Source organism: Coffea arabica, chromosome 3e (assembly GCF_036785885.1).
Source record: "Coffea arabica cultivar ET-39 chromosome 3e, Coffea Arabica ET-39 HiFi, whole genome shotgun sequence".
In the NCBI taxonomy this organism is placed as follows: domain Eukaryota; kingdom Viridiplantae; phylum Streptophyta; class Magnoliopsida; order Gentianales; family Rubiaceae; genus Coffea; species Coffea arabica.
In genome coordinates, this window is record NC_092315.1 from 48,921,126 (window position 1) to 48,942,434 (window position 21,309).

A 21,309-nucleotide genomic window follows, 5' to 3' on the forward strand; every position below is an offset into this window, starting at 1 on the left:
CAAGGATTATTTTCAAATCCTGGAAGCTCGGATGGGAACATGGGCGAGAAATTTCACAAGAAAAAAAAGGACAGAGGAAGAAATATTAATTCAGTTAAAAAAAAAAAAGAAAAAAACTTGAATGTGTTTGTAAACTGCCATAAATAATGAACCATGAACAAATTCAATATTTATGCCCCAAAAAATCATCACATTTCTTCATTTTGAAACTCCCAAAACACCCCAAGATAAAAACTTTTGGGTCTTGCATTTTGTTTGTTTATGTCAAAACTAGGCCCAAACGAATAATATTGCATTGTTATTATTGTAAACGGGTGGAGGTTGGGCTGCTTCTTGACATTCAAAGCCTACTCGCACGGTATTGGTTAGTTTTAGGTTGATCCGAATCATAGGCGTCGAGTTAATTGGATTGGATTGGATTGGATGGGGCTGGGGGGCAGCATGAGCTTGTTGAGGGGAGGCTGCTCCTCCTCCTCCTCCTCCTCCTCCGGCGGCTACTGCTGCTGTTCTAGTAGCAGCAGTAATTATGGATATGGTGGTCGTCGCCCTGTACTGCTACGAGCTCTACTTCCCTCTGCCACTGCTTCTGCTACTTCATCTTCAACGCCGCGGCCTCTGCAGCCTCTCCTCCTCCTCAGGCCCAGAGATAAGAAGAAGACGATTATACTAACCCCACCATTCTCCACTTCACCTCCTACTAATCCTAATTACTCCTCCTCCTCCTCCTCCTGGGCTACTCCTAAAAAACTAACACCGCCATTTCTGCTGCCTTCCCCGCTCATCACAAAATTTACTCCTGTTACTCCCATTCCAACGTTGTTGCCGGGGTGGAAACGCTGTTTCTGCACTGCCCCCTCCTCCTCCTCCTCCTCCGTCAAGGTGGAGGATGATGACGATGATGAGATGACCAAGATCAAAGAAGCCGCCAACACATTGGACATTCGAGTGGGCAAAATCCTCAAGGCCTGGAGGCACCAGGAAGCTGATTCCCTCTACGTCGAAGAGGTCGATGTTGGGGAGCCTGAACCCAGAATCATTTGTAGTGGCCTCGTCAAATATCTGCCCCTCCACCATCTTCAGGTACCATATTATACTGTTCTACTATTTCTACTGCTACTAAGTCATGCATCAAAATTACCCCTACTGCTGCTGCTGCTGCTTGTTAAGCTATTAGTGACAAATTTGGACAACCCTCGTGCTTAATACTACTAGTGCTAGGCCACGACTACTAGTTATTGACAAAAATGTCTGCTTCTAAGCTAGCCATGTCCCCATAGAGCCTTCCATCCCCACTCTTTTATTGCTATCATCATAAGGAAGACTGTGTTCAGCATAGCGTCGCGCATGCTTGAACATACCAAGCTTTTTACTTTCCCAAAAGCTCATCGGACGGCATTTTCAATTGAGAAGAGCTGGTCTTCTGTCTCTTCTTTGAGCAAACCTTCAGGTGAAAATATCTAACCCCATGAGATCAACATGCAGGGCATCAATGTGGTTGTCCTTGCTAATTTGAAGCCAAGGAATATGCGTGGTGTCAAATCATCCGGAATGCTGATGGCAGCTTCTGATGCATCACATGAGAACGTGGAGCTACTAGTGCCTCCTGAAGGCTCAGTTCCTGGTCAAAGGATATGGTTTGGTTCTGTGGATGAAAAGGAGAATCTTCCAGATGCCGCATCGCCCAATCAGGCAAATTCTCAAACTCTCATTGCGTAAAACAAGTTCCAAACTTTTATTTGGTATGGTATGGAATTTTTCATGTCAGAGACAACATCTAGACGTGCACAGAAAAGCGGGTATTAAACCCTTAGCTTTCCCGTTATAGACCTCTCTAGGCAAAAGATAATTTAGTGGCGACATGCCTCGTGTATCAAAGCCTATAAGTATGAACTTAAGTAAGCAAAAAAATTATATGAGGGTAGTACATCACTTTGTTGGACAATTGAATGTATGCTCTGCTCTAAAATACTTTACGGTTACGTTATAAATGTCTCAGCTCTTTAATGCATGGTATTCAGAATTCACATGGTCGGCTTTTGGTTAGATGTTTAGTAACAAAATTCTTCCTGATCTTTTCCATTTTCTTATGGGAGTTCTCCAGGATCCTGTTTATAAACTACTTTGTTGGTAGGTTATAGCTTGCAAGTTCATTGACAAATGAAATTTGGGCAAGAACAATAATTTTGCGTTACTTGTGGAATTTTTGCTTGGTCATATCCTCAATGAAGAGAACTCTGGTGTTTATTAAAGTACTACTTATGTTGGTTTGATGGATAGGGCTTCAAATGCAAAGGTGATAAGTTATACTAATACAGGATCGTAAAAATGCTCAAATGATTATAATTCAGCTTTGCATTGAGATGATGAATTACTGAAGAGGACACTGGGCAAAGAATAATTAGCTTTCCTTAATAAACCTCTTCAATGCACCTTTTGTATTTTTGATTTCATTGTGAAGAACAATGTCATAGATGTCTTACTAATGCATGGATGCTAGTAGAATCTCAATGTAAAACTGCCCTTGGTAAGAAAGTGAGTGTGCTGAAACAGTTATTAGCGATACTGAATAATTTAGTTCTGTTATTCTTTTCTGTAGGTAAAACAGTTAGATTTTATCGATGAAAACAAAGTCAAGTTTGTATAAACATATGGGTGATACCCAAATACCTTTTAGTAAATGATTTATTAAATGCGGCCTGGCAAGAAGCAGAACTTTTCGTTCAATGGGTTACTAATTTTATTCGTCCATAAACTGATTATGTTTATGGCTTCGTAAAATGATAAGGTCAAATCAACATCAAGTCAAATATTGAGAGATAACACATATTTCTTCTCAAAGAAACATACATCACTGCCATGTCACCAGATTCAGCTGCTGAAATGTTAGGTCACTTCCTTGCCCAGTCAAGTTGTCAACCCAATCTGATCAACTGGCTGTTTAGTCGTTGGCCTTTAATATGAGAATTTTTAGTTGGTACGCATCACATATTGCAATGTTTACTGTGGTTTTTGCTTACTTATTAAGGATTAAATAAAATATCATGGCACAACTGAGATGTTTGGATGAGAATGTTTTGCAAGTTTGTTACCATAAGCAACTAAAGGCATATTGTATTTACTTTTACTAGATAGACAAAACCTTTAAGCTATCCTAACAGTAAACAGACCAGATATTGCTTTTGTTGTAAGATTGGTGAACCAGTTTCTGAATTCACCAAGGTACAGTGATTAGACATACTGAAACTTAAAATGTCTTAAAGGTGCCTTGGGTCATGGCTAACTCTATCAGAACAGTCATCTTAAAATATTTTGTTGTTAGTGGAATCCTGTTTCATGGAAGTGCAAGAAACAATCTGTGGTTTCAAAGTCTGGTGTTGAATCCGATTATAGGGCTATGGTGCAAACTATGTGCAAGTTGCTATAGCTGAAACAGCTGTTGAAGGAACTTGGTCTTGAAAATAATAATCCAATGGATCTGCAGAAGGCAAGCAACTCTACGTATTGTATCTAATTATCTGGACAACTGTGGGTGGACAACTGTTATTTGTGTACCTGTTGGTGGAATCTTGTTTCTTGGAAGAGTAAGGTACGGTGCTAAATGCCAATATAGGGCTATGGTGCAAACTACAAGTGATTTGCTATTGCTGAAATATCTGTTGAAGGAACCTGGTTTTGTAAGTAATATGCCAGTGGGTGTATCATGCAATAATCTTGCAGCTCTTCATATTTGCATCTAATTACCCTGGCTGCCGCCACCTTGCAGTGGACTGGGGAAAGTGAATACCCTTGACGCACACCCACCAACCTGTGATCAGAAGGCTAGCCTCTTTCTAAGGATATTTGGTGGACTTTATACATAGACAAAGCACATTAAGATAGATTCTCACTACATCTGCAGATTATATGTTAAAAGATGAGCAGCTAGTAGACTCGCTCAGTAAATGTTTTGGCAGTTCTAGAATGCATTTTACTTGTAACTAGCTAGGGTATTACTAGAAGTATTGAGGATTTGAAGGTCAATAGTTATGTTTTCATAACAAATATTGTGGTTCAGGGAATTAAAGCAGAAAAAGGGCAACCCAAATGGCCATTAAACTATTCCTTTGGTGTAATTTTGGCTACTGGACTATTTTTAGTTCCAATTTTTCCACTGAACTCCTAAAAACATTTACATTTGGCACTTTTTAATGTTTCACTGTCAAGTCCTTTCTCTTCGGTTAATTTAGGGGGATACCTTTTTCCAAATGTTTTTCTCTTCGGTTAATTTAAAAGTTTTACTTGAATTCTTGATTAAGGTATCTTGAATGCACCCATGTCAGTCAAACATCTGTGAGTGAATGGAGTGTGACATAGTTTTAGCTTAACGTGCTTTTGTTTGACTTGACTAAACCATTGATGCAACTAATGATCCAAAGAGGATGATTGGAGGAAGAGCTGTTTTTCTCAGCTTGTGGGCTTGTTAATGGAATGACAGAAAAGTGATTGTTGATTTGGTACTGAGGCTGTCGGGTCGCATTGCAGGTTGGAGTCGGTAAAGCTCTCTGACTTTTAATACTGAATTAGTTCTATGACTGAATTAAAGGTTCCAAAGGTCATTGTGCAAGAATTTGGTGTCAATGCATATCTGCGAGCTCTCTCTTTGTTGTCTTCAGTGCAAAGTAGAAAGACACTGAATTTATGCATTTTTAATTTTCTATTCTGCTCGGCTTGTTATGCTTCTTTCCAATAATTTGCAGATTCAGAAGAAAAAGATCTGGGAACAGGTTCAGCCTCATCTGGGGACGGATGACTCGTGTATTGCTGCACTTGGTATGCACACCATGCGAACAACTGATGGTGTTGTGGTCTGCAGATCTCTAAAGAATGCTAGAATATCATAACAGGCAGTTGGAAGCTCGTCAAGGTCACAGGATTCTTTGGTCTCATAACTTGCACTTCTAGTGTGCCCCACTATCTACTGCTGTCTTTGGACCTAAATTTCTGTGCAGTATGTCCGCTGGTTTTTAGTGAGATATTGCAGGAAGAAAAGATAAATGATAATGGGCCTTGTCTATGTTTGACCTGTCATAGTTTACATCACTAATGTATGGTCATTCTTTTGTCTTTTATCTATCTTTTGTTGACACTTTGGCAAATAGCTGAGAATGTAATCTGGCTTGCAGACTTGACCTTCGGATTGATTTTTATTAGGTTCTGCTGGCTGTAAAAATTTAGGAGCGTTGTGACTTAAATGGCACCATTAAGATTAGAGTTGATTTTGTTCAATGGGAGATAAAATGAGACAAAAAAAAGTTACTGAGTAAAGTGAGAAACGAGATATACTTTGATGCGATTAAATGTGATTAACCCTTAAGATTGGTTGCATTTATTCACTTTATAACATGGTATAGTTTTTGCTTCGCTAAGCAAAAATTTTCAGCTTTCGACACCCAATTTGATGACATCAAAATTTGTAATAAAGGAAACGTCTCTTTATAATTATTGTAGAAACAGCTATGGAATTTGATTAAAACTTGAATCATAAAGAGGGGAAATGGGATAAGTAGGAGGCGTGGTAGTAAAAGTAAAGATTAAAAGACCCCAAGTTCTGGAGTTTCGGAAAAAAAATAAGGGGACAAAGGGCAAAAAATTAGCACTGATCAAAATTAACATAACTTTTCGTTGCCGTTTTGATAAAAAAAAAAAAAAGGATTTCTTTTTACTTTTAGCGAAAACAAATGGAAAACATTAGACGCAAAAAATAAAAGAAACCAAATAAGAAAGGGTTTTCTAACCAAAAAAATAAAAAATAGGGATAATTTCAGAAACCTCCCCTGAGGTTTCTGACAGTCTCAAGGACCTCCCCTGAAGTTCCGAAAATCCCTTATACCTCCCCTAAAACTAAGTAGATAGTTTCAGGTCCAACCCAATTGAGGTGGACAATGAATATAAAATGTGTTTCAGGAGAGAGAAAATAATCAAATTCCACCTCTGCCCTCAAGATTGTCATTAGTGAGGATGTTTATGTTGAAAATTTCAATGGAATCTAGTTCCTTTGAAATTGCAGGGGGTGTATGTGAAACTGATGGAAAAAGGTAAGGCTGTATTGCAAGAAATTGTCTTCTAGTTCATGCCAACGGCTCTCAAAGTAGTTCTTTGTGACGGTAATAAGAAACAGTAGTGTTGCTTTGGAGCTCTATATAATTGCCTACTGAAGTTGCAAGAGAAACCAGTGAATGTTGTTGGGTTGTGACTGAGGTTTCTGCAAAAGTGCTCATACAAGTAGCAAAATTCTAATCAAAATCTATTTTTTGATCACAACAAGAAGTGTTACCTATAACAGGAGCGGGCAGTTTAGAAATTTATTTATCGGATAAAATAAATTTAAACCCATTGTTGAATAAAAGACCAGCTCTTTATGGCTTTCGTCCATTATACTTACGGAGTACCCATTTTCCTTAAATACTAATTTATTTGTCGGATAACATAAAATAAATCCGTTGTTGAATAAAAGAGCCCCACTTTTCAAAGCTTTCATTCATTATAAGAACAGAGTACCCATTTTTCTTAAACAAAAATTTAGTTATTAGATATAATAAAAATTAACTCGTTGTTGAATAAAAAACCAGCTCTTTATGGCTTTTCTCCATTACAACAACATAGTACCCAAGGTCCCTTAAATAGAAATTTATTTATCGGATAAAATAAAAATAAATCCGTTGTTGAATAAAAGACCAGCTCTTTATGCCTTTCGTCCATTATACTCACAGAATACCCAAAGTGCCTTAAATAGAAATTTATTTATCGGATAAAATAAATTTAAACCCATTGAATGCCGAAATTAAAATAAAATAAAATAATAAAGATGAGTATTGATTCATAATAGTAAAGAACCAGATTCATTATCATGTGCTTCCAGTTTTGCTTATTGAATACCACATGACAGATTTTACAAAAACACAGTGTACAAGTAATAGTGCAAATGGAACTTCAGTCTTCTGTTGAGAAGCATTTTGAGTGTACAACAGCCAAATCTTTCCACTTATGCATCCAGGTTAATACAAAAAGATAAATTCGTCCAAAACATCAGATAACTAATGTTCAGATACCAAAATTAGATAACCAAGACATCTAAAAGATCCTGATATTCATCAGTAATGATCAGATATTCATGTCCTCTGATATCCAAATAACAAAAGACTCTTAATAGATTCTACTAAAAGGTGAAGCTGCTACTGACATTATGAGAATCATGAGAAACTGAAGCATTGATGTTGACATCAGTTTGTACTTGGGCACTTCCACTGGGATGTAGTGCAGCAGTATGCATTCCTGCAAATGGTTGAGGTGCTGCTGTTGAAGTTTTCCTTTTGGGGTTATATACAACAGATGGAGCAGATTTGTTGGAAGGTCGGCCTCTCTGAAATTGCAGATGAAGCATGATTAATATACAGGCATGTAAATAAGCATTAAAAGTGCAGCTATCTCTGAAAAAGGATTAAGGAACAAATACCTTTCTCTTAGTAGCATTGGTTGCTGTTTGCAGATTCAAGTCAGCATTCATTAATGGTAATTGAGTTGATGGACTTCGGTTATTGCCTTGACTAGAAACTACAATAGGCACATTGCCATCAGCATGATCCTGCACAAATCAATGGCAAGCATTAGCTCATCAGACAACAGCAACATAAGAAAAGTCTGTTTCTGAATCTAAAAGAATTGTAACCCATAGAACAGATCCTGCAAGCCCTGTATTTGCAATTCCCCTTCCTGGCTTTCCTCTAGCAAATTGAGTCCCCTGACATGAAAATTAATAACAAATTACAAGCTCGCTTAGCAATTTCAAGTCTCTCAATTAAACCACTAGACTGAACCTTGTTTGTGCTGGTGCTTGTACTCCTTTGTCTCACAGGTGCTCTTTGACATGTTCTAGTATTATGTCCAGTAGCTTTGCAGTTGCCACATCTCATAGTGGTTGACCTTTTTGCTTGAGATTGGCTTGGCTCATCAGGCCCTCTCCTTCTATTAACTCTTGGACGACCTGGAGCTCTTCTCAATGGTGGTGGAAGGACAGTTTTTGGTGTGACATCAATTAATGGAGGCCATCTCTTCTCGTGAGGAATTGGATGTATCATGCCACTATATGTCTTGAGATACATTTCTGTTGAGAAGCAAGGATCACAGTATGTCTCCAACTTCTGTCTTTTGTATACAATTCCAAGTGCAGCATGCTTGCATGGGAGTCCAGACAATTGGAAAGCTCCACAGTCACATGTCTTCTGGTTCAAACTCACTATAAATGTTCTGTCACCATCAGTAACTTCAAACGAATCCTCACTGGCCATCTGCAATGAACATCTCCTAGAATGTATTGCAATTTCCTTGAGCTTTTCTATGATGTTTTTTGGGATAGCAGACGTCCATGTGCAAGCCTTCTGGTACCTTTTGTGTAATTTCTTCATAAATTTTTTCCTCAGTCCTTCAACAAGTGTCAGTATTGGTTGGCACCTTAAGTCTCCAATCCAAGCATTGAAGGATTCCGTGAAATTGTTTGTGACATGGTCACATTTCAAATTTGTTGAGAAAGCATGTCTAGCCCAAGCAGAAACTGGAATCTTGGATAAGTACCTCCATGCTTCTATATTCATGTCCTTGATTCTCTGCATTGCTTGTGTAAATCCAACTGCATCATAACTCTTAGCAGCTTGCCAAAAGAAGGTACTCAGTAACACTCCAGGGAATTGAGACTTGAAGTTCATGCAAATATGTCTGCAACAGTATCTTCCAATTGCAGATGGCAGCTGCTGTTCATATGCAATGTTCAACCCCTACATCAAAAGCAAAAAATCAGTCAGCCTTTTTTACCATATCTACACAGCAGGTTGTCCAAATTTGGCAAAGTAAAGTATTTAGTAATACCTTTTGTCTGTCACTCATGACAGTTAAGGGACAGTTGTTATCGAATGGTCCAAAAAATTCTTCAAAGAAATGAAAGAACCAGCTCCAAGTCTCTTTGTTTTCTACCTCAACAATAGCAAAACCAATGGGAAATATGCTGTTATTACCATCCAATGCAACAGCAGCCAGCAATACTCCACCAAAACTACCTTTCAAATGACATCCATCAAATCCGACAAAGGATCTACAACCACCTAAAAATCCATCTTTCTGACTTTTAAAGCTAATAAAAAGTCTGAGGAACCTTGGTTCAACTAGTAGATTTGGTCTGTCATAATGAATCTTACAAACACTACCAGGATTATGTTGCCTAAGAAGCACAGCATATTTGGGCAGTTTACTATATGATTCTGAATGTGTGCCTTCAATCTCTTCTCTTGCCTTTTGTTTGGCTCTATACACTTGCTGTTTACTAGGATGCACACCATATTTTAGCATCTCAGCTTCAATGCCCTTTCTTGACAAGTTAGGATAGGTTCTCATCACAGCTATCAGTTTTTTGGCCATCCAGTCAGAGGTGGCCTCACGATTTTTATTATCCATCACACATGTGTGTTCAGGTGTGTATGTCTTAATCATAAATGTTACTGAATCAGCTATAGGGGACGCATGAATCCTCCATGTACATCCAGCACTATCACAGATTGCAGTACACCTGGTTTTCTCATTCTTCAGCCTTTTGATGGGAAATCCTTTTTGGATCACATAATCCTTCAGTGCTGCTCTAAAGGCATCAACATTAGTGAATAGCTGTCCCTTCTTGAATTCTATGTCCTCTCTTGGATTGTAAGTCCACATCTTGTTTCTTAGCACTTCTTTTAAAGGGTCCATTTCTTGCTCAGATTCAGAATCTGGTACAATTAGATCACCAGTTTCATTATCATCCAAGTTTTGAAAACTTTCATCACTGCTAGAATTCTCAGACAGAACCATTAGCTCATCACCTATATCATCTTCATTGTCATCATCAAATCCTTGCTTCCATGAATCATCAGAGCTCGATTCACCCCTATACCCCTCATCCTGGGAGTCAATAACATGAACATTCTGCTCATCAGCAGCCAAGGCAGAGTGTTTGTTCTGAATTTCTATGTGCTCACTCTCACCATCAATCTTTCTCAACAACATGACAGGTTGTTCAGCTGGGATAATATCCATGTTGAACACCTCTATATTTATGACTGGTTGACCTTCATACACACTGAACATATCATGGACAGCTTCATCATCATTCACATCAATGTAAGCTTCTGTTCCAGGTATTGCACATCTCATATGTACAAGAAGATTAATATTTCCAGGCAGTTCATCTAATGCCTTCTCGGCAACATCATTCAGCAGATTAAAGAAAGAGTATTTTTCAGGATTTATATTGGAAATTCGAACTTTTGTCCCTCCACAATGGAGTACAATGTCATACACATCACCAGTCACCATCCTACAACATCAGATATCACTATTTATGAACTTCAATGTATACAAACATATAATACTATGACAGAGTAACTCCCTAGACCTCATGCAAACCACTTTGTATGATTCATATAAACAGCACCATCACATATGCATGAATACACATTCTAGTTTATAACTATTATAACCAGAAATAATGAAAACATTGTCAGGTGATCATATTAATAACAAAAGCAGAAACGCAGAGCTAATGTAGGAAAATAAGAAGACATGCTCAGTTTCCACATGGTCAGTAACCTTCATCAGCCATAAGCTACGTAGTATCTAACCTTGCTTTGCTTCAGATGCTCTCAGAACACCAACAGTTCACCCTTTGCAGCAATACTTCAGCTCAATTTCCAGAACTCAATTTCTTCAAGAATTCTCCCGTTTCTCCTGGAGCTCTCAAATGCTCTTCTCATGATCAGTATGGCTCAAGAAGGTCTATTCCTCATCAAAATTAACGTTCAGTCAGCTACCATTGTCACATCAACAACCAAATGGGCGCCCATTTTTGGCGCCTTTTCTCTTAGCCCAAATTAGCAATTCATTTTATTATCAAATTCCAGTTAAGTTACTTAATCCTTTCTATTACTCATTTCACTAATTAATTCATGTTATTATCAGAATATATTACTTCAACAGCAGGGATATTTGTGTCAATTCAACGTTTTTCAAGTCATTTTGGGACCCAACAATCTGACAGGGGAGGTATAAGGGATTTTCGAAACTTCAGGGGAGGTCCTTGAGACTGTCAGAAACCTCAGGGGAGGTTTCTGAAATTATCCCTAAAAAATAAGAGAGAAATATTCAATAACAATAAAACGGAACAAAATATATAAGAAAGTTTGAATAACAGTCAGAAACTTGTGAATGGGAAACAGGAGATGAATCTGATGGAGAGTACAATGGAAAACAGAGGTCTTCTAGAAGTGTAAAAACATGAAAAAAAAAATTTCAATGCAAATCTGCGGAGAAAAAAAGATTACCATATTAGTCTTGCTGACTGAGGAAGAAAGAGGAAGATGGCAAAGGAAAAGAAAAGGAGAGAAGAGAATGACGAAAAAGAGGAAGAAATGAAAAGAGAACCAGAAGAGACCGAGGGAAAAGAGAGAGATAAAAGCACACGGTTTCTGGCACACGGTTTCTGGCACACGGTTTCAGGTGGTTTGGGAAATAGAAGGGAACAAAACCGGTACAAGGAATCCAGGACCAACAAGTATGAAGAAGGACGAAACACCAACAACAAACTTCACGACCCATTCCCACTCTATATATAAGTTCTTTATGGTACAATACTACAAAGTTAATAAAGACTAATTTTGATAGGAGTCCGCGGAGAAATTTGGGGTTTCTCCAATTTTCCATCGTTTTTGGTCAAGAGAATTGGTGCAGCCACCCGCTTTGGTGCAGTTGCAGCAGTCCTAGTGAAAATGGCAAAAGACGACGAATTGGGGGCTGGAGCCGTCCCAGAAGAAGAGGGGCCATCCGAAACTGCAGCAGCAGATGAAACTGAGGAGAAAGTTGATGAGCTCACTTTAGATGGCCCACAAGGTTTTTATTGCATCGCTGCTTGGGTTAATCGTAGTTATTTTACATTTCCAATAATCCCTTTTAATTTGGTGCCATGACTCTCGTTAATCGATCTTTAGATATTCTGATTGTAATAGATTACTAATGTGTGCGCAATTAGTAGAAAAAACTTTCTGAACTTTGTTCTCTAATTAAATTGCATCTGTTAATCAGAGAACGACTTGTTGCTTCATGTATAATCGTGGGATTCCCTTGTTCATCTTTTTGGTTCTAAGGTTTGTTCAGTTGCTTGAAAGATATGATTTGTGAAACAGTAGTTGTTCTTCATTAAGGTAAAAAGAATTTATTAAGCAAAATTTTTTTTTTTTTTATTCAGTACTTGTTAGGGTAGCTTCTTACAGTCAAACCTTTTGCGGTCTAATAAGTCAAAATCACAAGTCCAGTGAACACCTGAAAAGAAGTCCTATCCAGTTTGTTTTTTTAAGGGAATAGACTGGTTTATTTTCCCATTTTCAGCTTGGTATCTAGCTTTGGTCTATTCCAGTGCTGTTGATGATTATCAGATATACCAAATGATTTCTACCTGTTCTGCTATATTCTCCTTTTTATTGCTCACGATTGTGTTTCATTCCCATGATAAGCTGTCCTTTCCGGCCTGTTAATAGATTCATTTTCTTTACTCCTGAGCAGCTGAGTTTCTTGTTTGCTTATTATAGCTCGTTGAACATCGATTTAGATTATTTGCGAATGCATATGAAGAGAGGTTGGTCATGCACAAACTTATTCATTCAGCTTACAAATTCTCTGTTTCTTGGAAAAGAGTTTAGATAATATGGATATTTATGTTCGCCCATTCAGGTCTAGCTCTCCTCAAACGTCATTTTAGTTGTAGCATCGTATTTGTATATTTGTTCACTCTCTCAACACATGCTGAAATATGAATTAAGTTTTCAGGCAGCTGATTAAGCATTAGCATCCATTCCCCCTCAAAAGATATGTTTCAGTTAATCCAGTAACCAATCTATAAAAAAATCTGGACTTAATTGACATTTGATACTTTTTTTGAAATTTGCATAGCAAAGTGATATATAATTACTGATTCATTCTTTTTGATAAATAATTTAATAGTAGTATTTGCTCTTACACTTGGGCCTTTTGAAATTCACAGAAGCTGCTAAAAAGAAGAAGAAAAAAAGTAAAAGCAAGTGAGCACTTTCTCTCCTTTCATTGTCTTTTTTTCTCCTTATGGAAGGATTTAGGTTTTCATTTCTCCTTTTTCATGTTTTGCATTTTCAGGAAGAAAAAAGAAATGCGGGTGCAAACAGATCCTCCATCCATCCCAGTTATTGAACTCTTCCCTTCTGGGGAATTTCCAGAGGGTGAAGTTCAACAGTACAAAGACGAGTATGTACCCATTACTGTATGCTTTATTGTCTTTGATGACCTATATTAAGCATTATTGCAATCAGAACAGATTGTCTGAAAAATTCGCAATGGAAAGGGTCAGGATATTTTCTGCATTTGATTATTGGTTGTATTTAAAAGTTCATAGTAGTGAGATGGAGAGCAAAAGGATTGTCTCTTTTAATTGATAAATGCTTCTGACAGCATTTAATTTCCATACAAGGGAAAGTTCCTGTAAGAGTGAATGTGCATGGATATACTAATTCTTTACTACAAAGTTGCTGCAGTGTGCAGATTGGAAAGCTTTTTATTAGGATGTGTTGGCGAAACTATGTGAGCTATGATTGTCTGAGGAGAAAGCTCGAATAGTAAATCCACTTTTAGGGCCTGTTTGATAACTCTACTTAATGCTGATAATTAATTTATTCAGAATTTTTTGAATTTAGCATGTTTGATAATAGAAATTCCTTACTACTTAATGTATTAAGCACTGCATAATTTGTGTACAAAATTTTAAGTGAAAAAAATTTTGACTGACTCCTCTGAATTGACCACACATACTATGCCTCTCACGCACATGACACAATCTCATAGTGTTCTTGCACATAGTGCACGTTTGTTTTCTTTATGCTGGACATATACAAAGACACAGATGCACGCGCACACACACTCTTACAACAAATATACACACTTAAATACCACTTCTAAATTATTTCATTATTTTCTCTCTCACACACATGCGCATTTTTCTTTTTCTCCAAATGCACAAATATAGGTTTAAATAAAAAAAAATAGAAATACAATTATTAGAGATATTTTTACTGTAGCACTTTTTGTGATGTGATGTATGTGAGATAAAAAGGTAATTGAAAAGGTAAAAAGGTGTATTGGAAATTGTAATGATGATGTAAGCAAAAAAAATTGGGGAAATAAAGCCCAATCCAAACAAACCCATAATTGTGCGATATTTCAATTGAGTATCATAATCCAGTTAGTTATCAAACAAATATAACTTGAACAATTCAGCAACTTAATACATTCAGCACTTAATTTTCAGAATTCAGATTTCAGACTTTAGATTTATCAAACGGACCCTTAATCCTGAGTTTTATTAGTCTCTGGGCTTATCTTTTTGTAATTTAAATAATTTTCTTCAGTGGGGTGCTGGGGGAAGATGCGTGCTTGCTCGTGGCTGCAATGTGTTGATGAGTTACTATATTTTCATTGGCTTATTCTGCCTGATGCCCTAAGCATTTTTCTGCTTGGAAGATTTTAGCATCCCAGTGCTCTTTCTAAGAGCAACGAAAAGAAGTGGGATATCTTGACACTTAAGAATTTATATGTATCTGAAAATTAGGAGATCTAAGCTTCTTTAATTAAGCTGAAGTAATGCTGGATTATTTTTCCTTTCAGGGGTACCTTTTTTTATTTATTTTTATTTTTAAAAAGTGGGCAGGGATAGGTGAATCTAATAGGACACTCTTGGGTTTGTAGATGTTTCTTGGTATCTTTGCCCTTTTATTGTGATGATTTTTCGCCAGTGTTTTCTTATTGGACATCTTACATGTGTCTTGACTGTATATGCCTTCTCCTGGAGATGCTGTTGATGCACCTGAGATAGTGTTTGATTGTAAAGTTAGTTACGTTTTCCTTAACATGCGTAATTCAGGTCGCAGGAGAGTTACAAAAAGTTGCTGCCTTCTTTTTTTTCAGACTGTGCTATTTTCTCTCACATATTTTATCATTGGCAAACATGCATACAAAAATTGATTGCACTTTCTTTTACCTAATTTATTGCATATATAATCTGTTTTCAGTCCATTCAGGATCTACATATTTGTGTGTACAATTTGATTTGGGGATAGCATTCGAGCACAGGTATATGCTCTTTTAGTCAAATCAAACCTAATAAACGCATCCTGAATAAGTGCTTTGATATATAATGATAAAACTGTTACTTAAGCCTACCATGGAAGTTCTCTTGCATCATTTAAGAATTCAATAACAATCCTCTAGAATGTTTCATGTATCATTCAAGTGTTAGTAAGATACCCCACAAATAAGAAAGTTAAAAAAGTAATGAACATGGACCTGAAGAGATGTCATCCAAGAATAGAATCCATTCCTGTAAGGAAATGCACTAATAACATAGAAATGATAAAGTGTGTATTTAATAAAAAATAGTAACCCTAACAGGGAAAACCATCAGGCATCAAAATCCTGTGTATAATTGGTCACTGTAGTAGGTTGGGTAGCTCTGTTTACCACAATGGAAAGATATATATTCTGTCTGTAATCTTCTCCATACCTTCTGATGGATTGAGAAAATTGAGTAATATTCAAAAGATGTGTTTTAATATCAGTCTTGCTTTGAAACCATGATAAGAAAGAATGGAGCGCCATCTACTCGCCATAAATTTGTAAATTGAATTGGATTTTGATGTATTTTAACTGTATAAATTTGTGGGAATATCTTAAATGAGTACTATAGAAAGTTCATCTCTGTTACATATCTACATGTTACAACATTCGACATTTTTAATCTAACATGTCAGCATGTCAAACAATATTTAGCGTAGCCAACCAAATTATGAGATTGCATATGCTTATGGTTGGTGATTACCCAAAACCATCCCTGGCAACTTGATGGGATAGGCACTTTTCCATTTCGAGCTTCCATTTTAACATCTCATACATTTTTGCCTTCTCTTCTGTCTAGGGAAGTACATGTTTATACATGAGCCTTCCATGAGGAATTTAATGCCATGGGATTTGGCATCTTGTGGACTGGAGGTTTAGAGCAGTGACAGAGCCCACGGCAATTTGTGGGCCCTATTATTGGACCACTAATTAACCTTCCTTATATGAGAGAGATATTTCTGCCACTTGTTATTGTAGTGTGCTTTGTACTTTGTACTAATCGTTGTGATGTGGCTAAAGTCAATTTTTGCATGTTCCCAATCCAATCTAGGGATTCTTTTTATTGGACTTGATATATTGGTAACTCTTTTTTCTGTCAATAAGCAAAGAGGCTGGACATCTGTTTCAAAGGGGATGATGCCAGTATGTATATGAATAGCTCCAAGAACTTGTTTTCTGTTATGAAAATGATGTAGTCTTTGCTTTCTGTTTTATGGGTGGGGCTATTTTCTTTTAAACCTTGTGTTTCTTAGCATCAAAAGAGGAGGAATATCTGTTCTTTTGATATGTCTGAAGGATCAAAATGAGGATGGCTAGCTGTTTTTGAAACCCGGTGAATGAACGATTTGCATCTCTTGCATGAAGTAGTTTTATTTTTACAAGTGCCGACTGATTTGGATCAAAACGCGTGGTTTATCTGTTACAGTTTAAAGCATGGTTTTGGAATAGGTGCATGATTGCAATTAGTTAGCTGGCATGCAAATTACAATTAGACAACACTAGTGCACTTTTATATTCTCAATTAGAGGAAAGTAGCTGTCATTCGTTTTCAAATGCACCGGATCTTATTCCTTTCTGTCTCGAATGGTTTAAATTCAACTGGTTTCAGTATGCAATCCCTTTTTCTCTTATTATTGGGCTCTTTTTTTTTTTAATTTAATATCATGGAGATTTCTTAAAATAAATTTCTGTTGTTGATGATTCAATTCAGTAACTTGTGGAGGACAACTTCCGAGGAAAAGAGGGAGTTGGAGCGCCTGGAAAAACCAATCTACAATTCCGTTCGCCAGGCAGCAGAAGTTCATCGTCAGGTAGGTACTAAAACTTTGATATTTATCTGTGTGCTTGGACATGTCTGTTCGCATATGAGAGCAACCTGAAGAAATGAATATTTCCCTATTTAGTTGCTGAGAAAAATGGCTGGCTCTTTTCTTCCATTATGGCAACCTTGTAACCTTGTTCAGGTTCGGAGATATATCAGGCAGATTTTGAAGCCTGGAATGTTAATGATTGATCTGTGTGAGACCTTGGAGAATACTGTACGTAAATTGATATCAGAGAATGGTCTCCAAGCTGGCATTGCATTTCCCACAGGATGCTCATTAAATTGGTGAGTATGAATGTGTTGTTCGTGCAATATTATGTAACTTAAGAAATTGAAAACACTTTATAAACATTCACTATGTCAGTTTTTTACTGTGTTAAGAAACTGAAAACACTTTATAAACATTCACCATGTCAGTTTTAGTGTGTTTACTTTTACAGCTTCTAGTCAGCTAATTCATTTCTTTCTTTCTTTTCTCTTTTTCAAACTGAGTTCTTTTTCCTCTCTGGTTAAGTTCTTTCTGCTTCTAACCTGTTTCTTCTTACAGGGTTGCAGCCCACTGGACCCCAAATTCTGGAGATAAAACTGTGCTTCAGTATGATGATGTCATGAAACTGGATTTTGGAACTCATATTGATGGTACTATTTTCAAATCTTACGTCTGGTGGTCTGTGGGCATGCTTCGTACTGCCTCATTGGTTTTACTTGTTTTTGTTTGCTTAGCATCATTCCACTGTAGGTGTTTAATTCTGGCATGTTTGTACTTGCAGGACATATAGTAGACTCTGCATTTACTGTGGCATTTAATCCTATGTTCGACCCTCTCCTTGAAGCCTCACGTGAAGCCACAAATACGGGAATCAAGGTGGGTGTATTTGTGTTGGATAACTGGAATTAAGTTCATTAAAGTGAAAATTTGAAACCTGCTGGTTAATAAGTAAAATTTAATGAGATGTAAACTTGTCGTCCAAGTTATATAACAAATGATTTTCACAATGCATTCTGTTAAAACCAACTCATATCTTCACAGTATTTTATACTTTGTTTCATTTTCAGGAAGCTGGAATTGATGTCCGCCTTTGTGATGTTGGTGCTGCAATCCAAGAGGTCATGGAATCATATGAGGTTGAAATTAACGGCAAAGTATACCAAGGTAATTGAAACTGAAATGAATGTAGCTTTTACTTTACATCAGTCAGATGCTTTGAGGTTAGAATATTGGCTGATAATGTGAAACCTTTTTTTATTTTTTTGGCAATACTTTTAGTAATTGGAGTCCAATTCTTCTTTAAATGTTTTACAATCTTAATAATTATTACACCGAGAACCATATGATTTTACTTGTTGGGATTGTACTTTTGGTATAGAAACATTGCCTAATATCTTTCCTTTCACTCTCTAAGTCACCTTTTGATTGGCTGAACGTTGTTTAAGATGAGTGCATTTGTTGTACAATCAATGACAATTGGGAAAACACTCCAAAATTACATGCTTCATTGAACGCATTGGTAATAGAAAGGCCTTTTGGTAAAGGATTTTCAAGAAGGGTAAATTTTTGGGGGATGAGAAAAATTATTGCAGTAAATGGCTTTTGAGTACTGATAGGGGCGGCCAAATTTTGGCAGAGTCCAAAAAGAAATCTGGCCAATAAAACTGGGCTTGATTTAATGTTATTTTATGGCTTTACAGGCTTAGATTGAATATTATTGCTTGCACTATATTTTGTCTTCTGGTCATCCTCAGCGTTTAACCTAAACATGAGGCTAATATGTATTATCTTGTGTCCTTTCTTGATTTGAGCAGATTTCAGGGATTCCTTTGGTTTAGAGCACTGTATACAAACAGTGAAAGATAATTTTCTTTATCTCTATCTCAGGGAAGATTGCAAAGTTAAAATTCACGGAAACATGGATTTTCATAACTAGTCAAAAAGCATTATGATTTTTGAGTTTCAAGTCATGACTGGTTGCTGGATTCTGTTCTTAAGCTGTACTTTGTGTTGTGCCACAACCACCATGAAAGAAAAAAAAAAATTTTGGTTGTTCTTTCATTTTTGTATAAGTTTCTGGATATAGAATCATAACAGGAAAATGACAGGAAGAAAAAGTCATGTACTTATAGTCTGTAGTCATCTTATGATAAAATTTCATGTAATGAATGATATTTAATGTTTTTGGGTTTGCTCTCTGTCAGTTAAGAGTATCCGAAATTTGAATGGGCACGGTATTGGAAGTTATCAAATCCATGCTGGAAAATCTGTTCCAATTGTGAAAGGAGGAGAACAAACAAAAATGGAAGAGGGCGAGTTTTATGCAATTGAGACCTTTGGATCAACAGGTGATGGTTTCTACATTTTTTGGCTGGGTACCGTGCTTGATGGAACTTGAATCTATATGCGGATTCATTTTCCTGTCATTTGTTTTGTACAGGAAAGGGGTATGTCAGAGAAGATCTAGAGTGCAGCCATTACATGAAGAATTTTGATGTTGGCCATATACCATTGCGATTACCGAGAGCAAAACAGCTTCTGGCAACAATTAATAAGAACTTCTCTACTTTGGCTTTCTGTAGACGTTATTTAGATCGCCTTGGGGAGACAAAATATTTGATGGCACTAAAGAATCTATGTGATTCTGGAATTGTTCAGGTATTTCACGTAATTTATTGTCAGTGAGGTATTGAACCTTGAAGAAATGGTGATGAAATTGAGGTTTCAATTTTGACATTAATAGAAGAAAGATTTTAAGATGTGGGGGGAGCATGTGATTTTGTGGATGCGAGGCCTTCTGGGGTGTTTAGATAGCTGCCATTATACATCATGTCCAAATGGTGAGAGGATCTTCCTATATCTTGCTATGTTAAGATGACTGGAAGATGCAAAATATAAAAATCTAGAAAGATCTGAAGATATGTGTCGGCCGAAATGGAAGAAAGCAGAAATATTACCTAATGTCATAGAATGGAATACTGGGAATTACTTGTGAACTAGCTAAGTTCATAATAGGGTATAGAACTCGGTTTGATAAATTTCTCTCTTCTCTTGATTTTAGATTCTAGCTATATATATTAACAGAAGCTTGTTGTATGCTTTTCAGCCTTGCCCTCCTGTATGTGACATCAAAGGCAGCTATGTATCTCAGTTTGAACATACCATATTACTCCGTCCTACTTGCAAAGAGGTGGTATCAAGAGGCAATGACTATTAATGGCCAGGTCTTGGCACGACAAAGTGTGTGGTGATCTGAGCTTAATCATTAATTAGGGTTTACGTTCTGCCTGCACAAAAATACCTGCCGGGCGCTGTGCAGAGGCTAGTCCCTATTTGTTGTATCTTTAAGTCTCCTTATTCGACTAACAGCTACAGGCTACCTTTTTCCTTTCTCACTGTTTTGTTTGGAGAATGGTTCTTGTTAGGAAAACTTGTGTAACTGATTGATTATCTGTTGGTGAGAGACAGAATGTAAAGCTTATTATGAAAGGTGCATTTTCTTGAGATAGAACTGGTCTAAATTTTTGGTTTGATGGAGTGTGTGTGGTCACTATTATTACTAGGTCGTTTGCCACATGGAGAACAACATAAGTTGGAAGAAATCACATTTGGTGGACTTTATACACAGACAAAGCACATTAAGATAGATTCTCACTACATCTGCAGATTATATGTTAAAAGATGAGCAGCTAGTAGACTCGCTCAATAAATGTTTTGGCAGTTCTAGAATGCATTTTACTTGTGACTAGCTAGGGTATTACTAGAAGTATTGAGGATTTGAAGTCAATAGTTATGTTTTACTTGACCTTCGGATTGTTTTTTATCAGGTTCTGCTGGCTGTAAAAATTTAGGAGCGTTGTGACTTAAATGGCACCATTAAGATTAGAGTTGATTTTGTTCAATGGGAGATAAAATGAGACAAAAAAAAAGTTACGAGTAAAGTGAGAAACGAAATATACTTTAATGCGATTAAATGTGATTAACCCTTAAGATTGGTTGCATTTATTCACTTTATAACATGGGATAGTTTTTGCTTCGCTTTACACCAACTGTTGCCACATTGGCTTTTGCGCTGTCAGCTCTTGCTTCTATTTTTGCATCTATTCTCTTCATAACATGCTTCTATGTAGACTGATTATCTCCAAGATTTTGGCATGTTTTCAGTAACCCTAGACTCTCCTCTAAAACAGCAAAAAATACCTTAAAATTATGCACGCACACACACAAAAGGAACCCCCCACATAAAAGT

The 21,309-nt window shown here is 36.9% G+C and overlaps 3 protein-coding genes across 4 annotated transcripts; 2 read left to right on the forward strand and 1 right to left on the reverse strand.

The window, feature by feature from the left end:
* Window positions 1-43: 43 nt before the first annotated feature.
* LOC113735242 (uncharacterized) lies at window positions 44-5,172 on the forward strand. The gene is made up of 3 exons (XM_027262258.2): window positions 44-1,080; window positions 1,483-1,689; window positions 4,737-5,172. The coding sequence occupies exons 1-3, from the start codon at window positions 424-426 to the stop codon at window positions 4,878-4,880; spliced, it is 1,008 nt and encodes a 335-aa protein (XP_027118059.1). The 5' UTR covers window positions 44-423; the 3' UTR covers window positions 4,881-5,172.
* A 1,781-nt stretch (window positions 5,173-6,953) lies between these two features.
* Window positions 6,954-11,465, reverse strand: LOC113735239 (uncharacterized). The gene is made up of 7 exons (XM_027262256.2): window positions 11,379-11,465; window positions 10,680-10,833; window positions 8,899-10,375; window positions 7,854-8,807; window positions 7,706-7,777; window positions 7,493-7,621; window positions 6,954-7,399 (listed from the first exon to the last, which is right to left on the reverse strand). The coding sequence occupies exons 3-7, from the start codon at window positions 10,372-10,374 to the stop codon at window positions 7,196-7,198; spliced, it is 2,835 nt and encodes a 944-aa protein (XP_027118057.2). The 5' UTR covers window position 10,375; window positions 10,680-10,833; window positions 11,379-11,465; the 3' UTR covers window positions 6,954-7,195.
* Window positions 11,466-11,481: 16 nt separating this feature from the next.
* Window positions 11,482-20,571, forward strand: LOC113735240 (methionine aminopeptidase 2B-like). 2 transcript variants are annotated; one of them, XM_072083660.1, is made up of 12 exons: window positions 11,482-11,943; window positions 13,091-13,127; window positions 13,219-13,326; window positions 15,144-15,204; window positions 16,958-17,057; window positions 17,211-17,356; window positions 17,619-17,710; window positions 17,842-17,936; window positions 18,128-18,224; window positions 19,265-19,408; window positions 19,501-19,718; window positions 20,167-20,571. In XM_072083660.1, exons 1-12 carry the CDS (start codon window positions 11,932-11,934, stop codon window positions 20,275-20,277), a joined length of 1,221 nt encoding a protein of 406 aa, XP_071939761.1. In that variant the 5' UTR covers window positions 11,482-11,931; the 3' UTR covers window positions 20,278-20,571. The 2 variants fall into 2 exon arrangements, with proteins under 2 accessions (XP_071939761.1, XP_027118058.1); XM_027262257.2 differs by lacking the exon at window positions 15,144-15,204.
* Window positions 20,572-21,309: the final 738 nt, after the last annotated feature.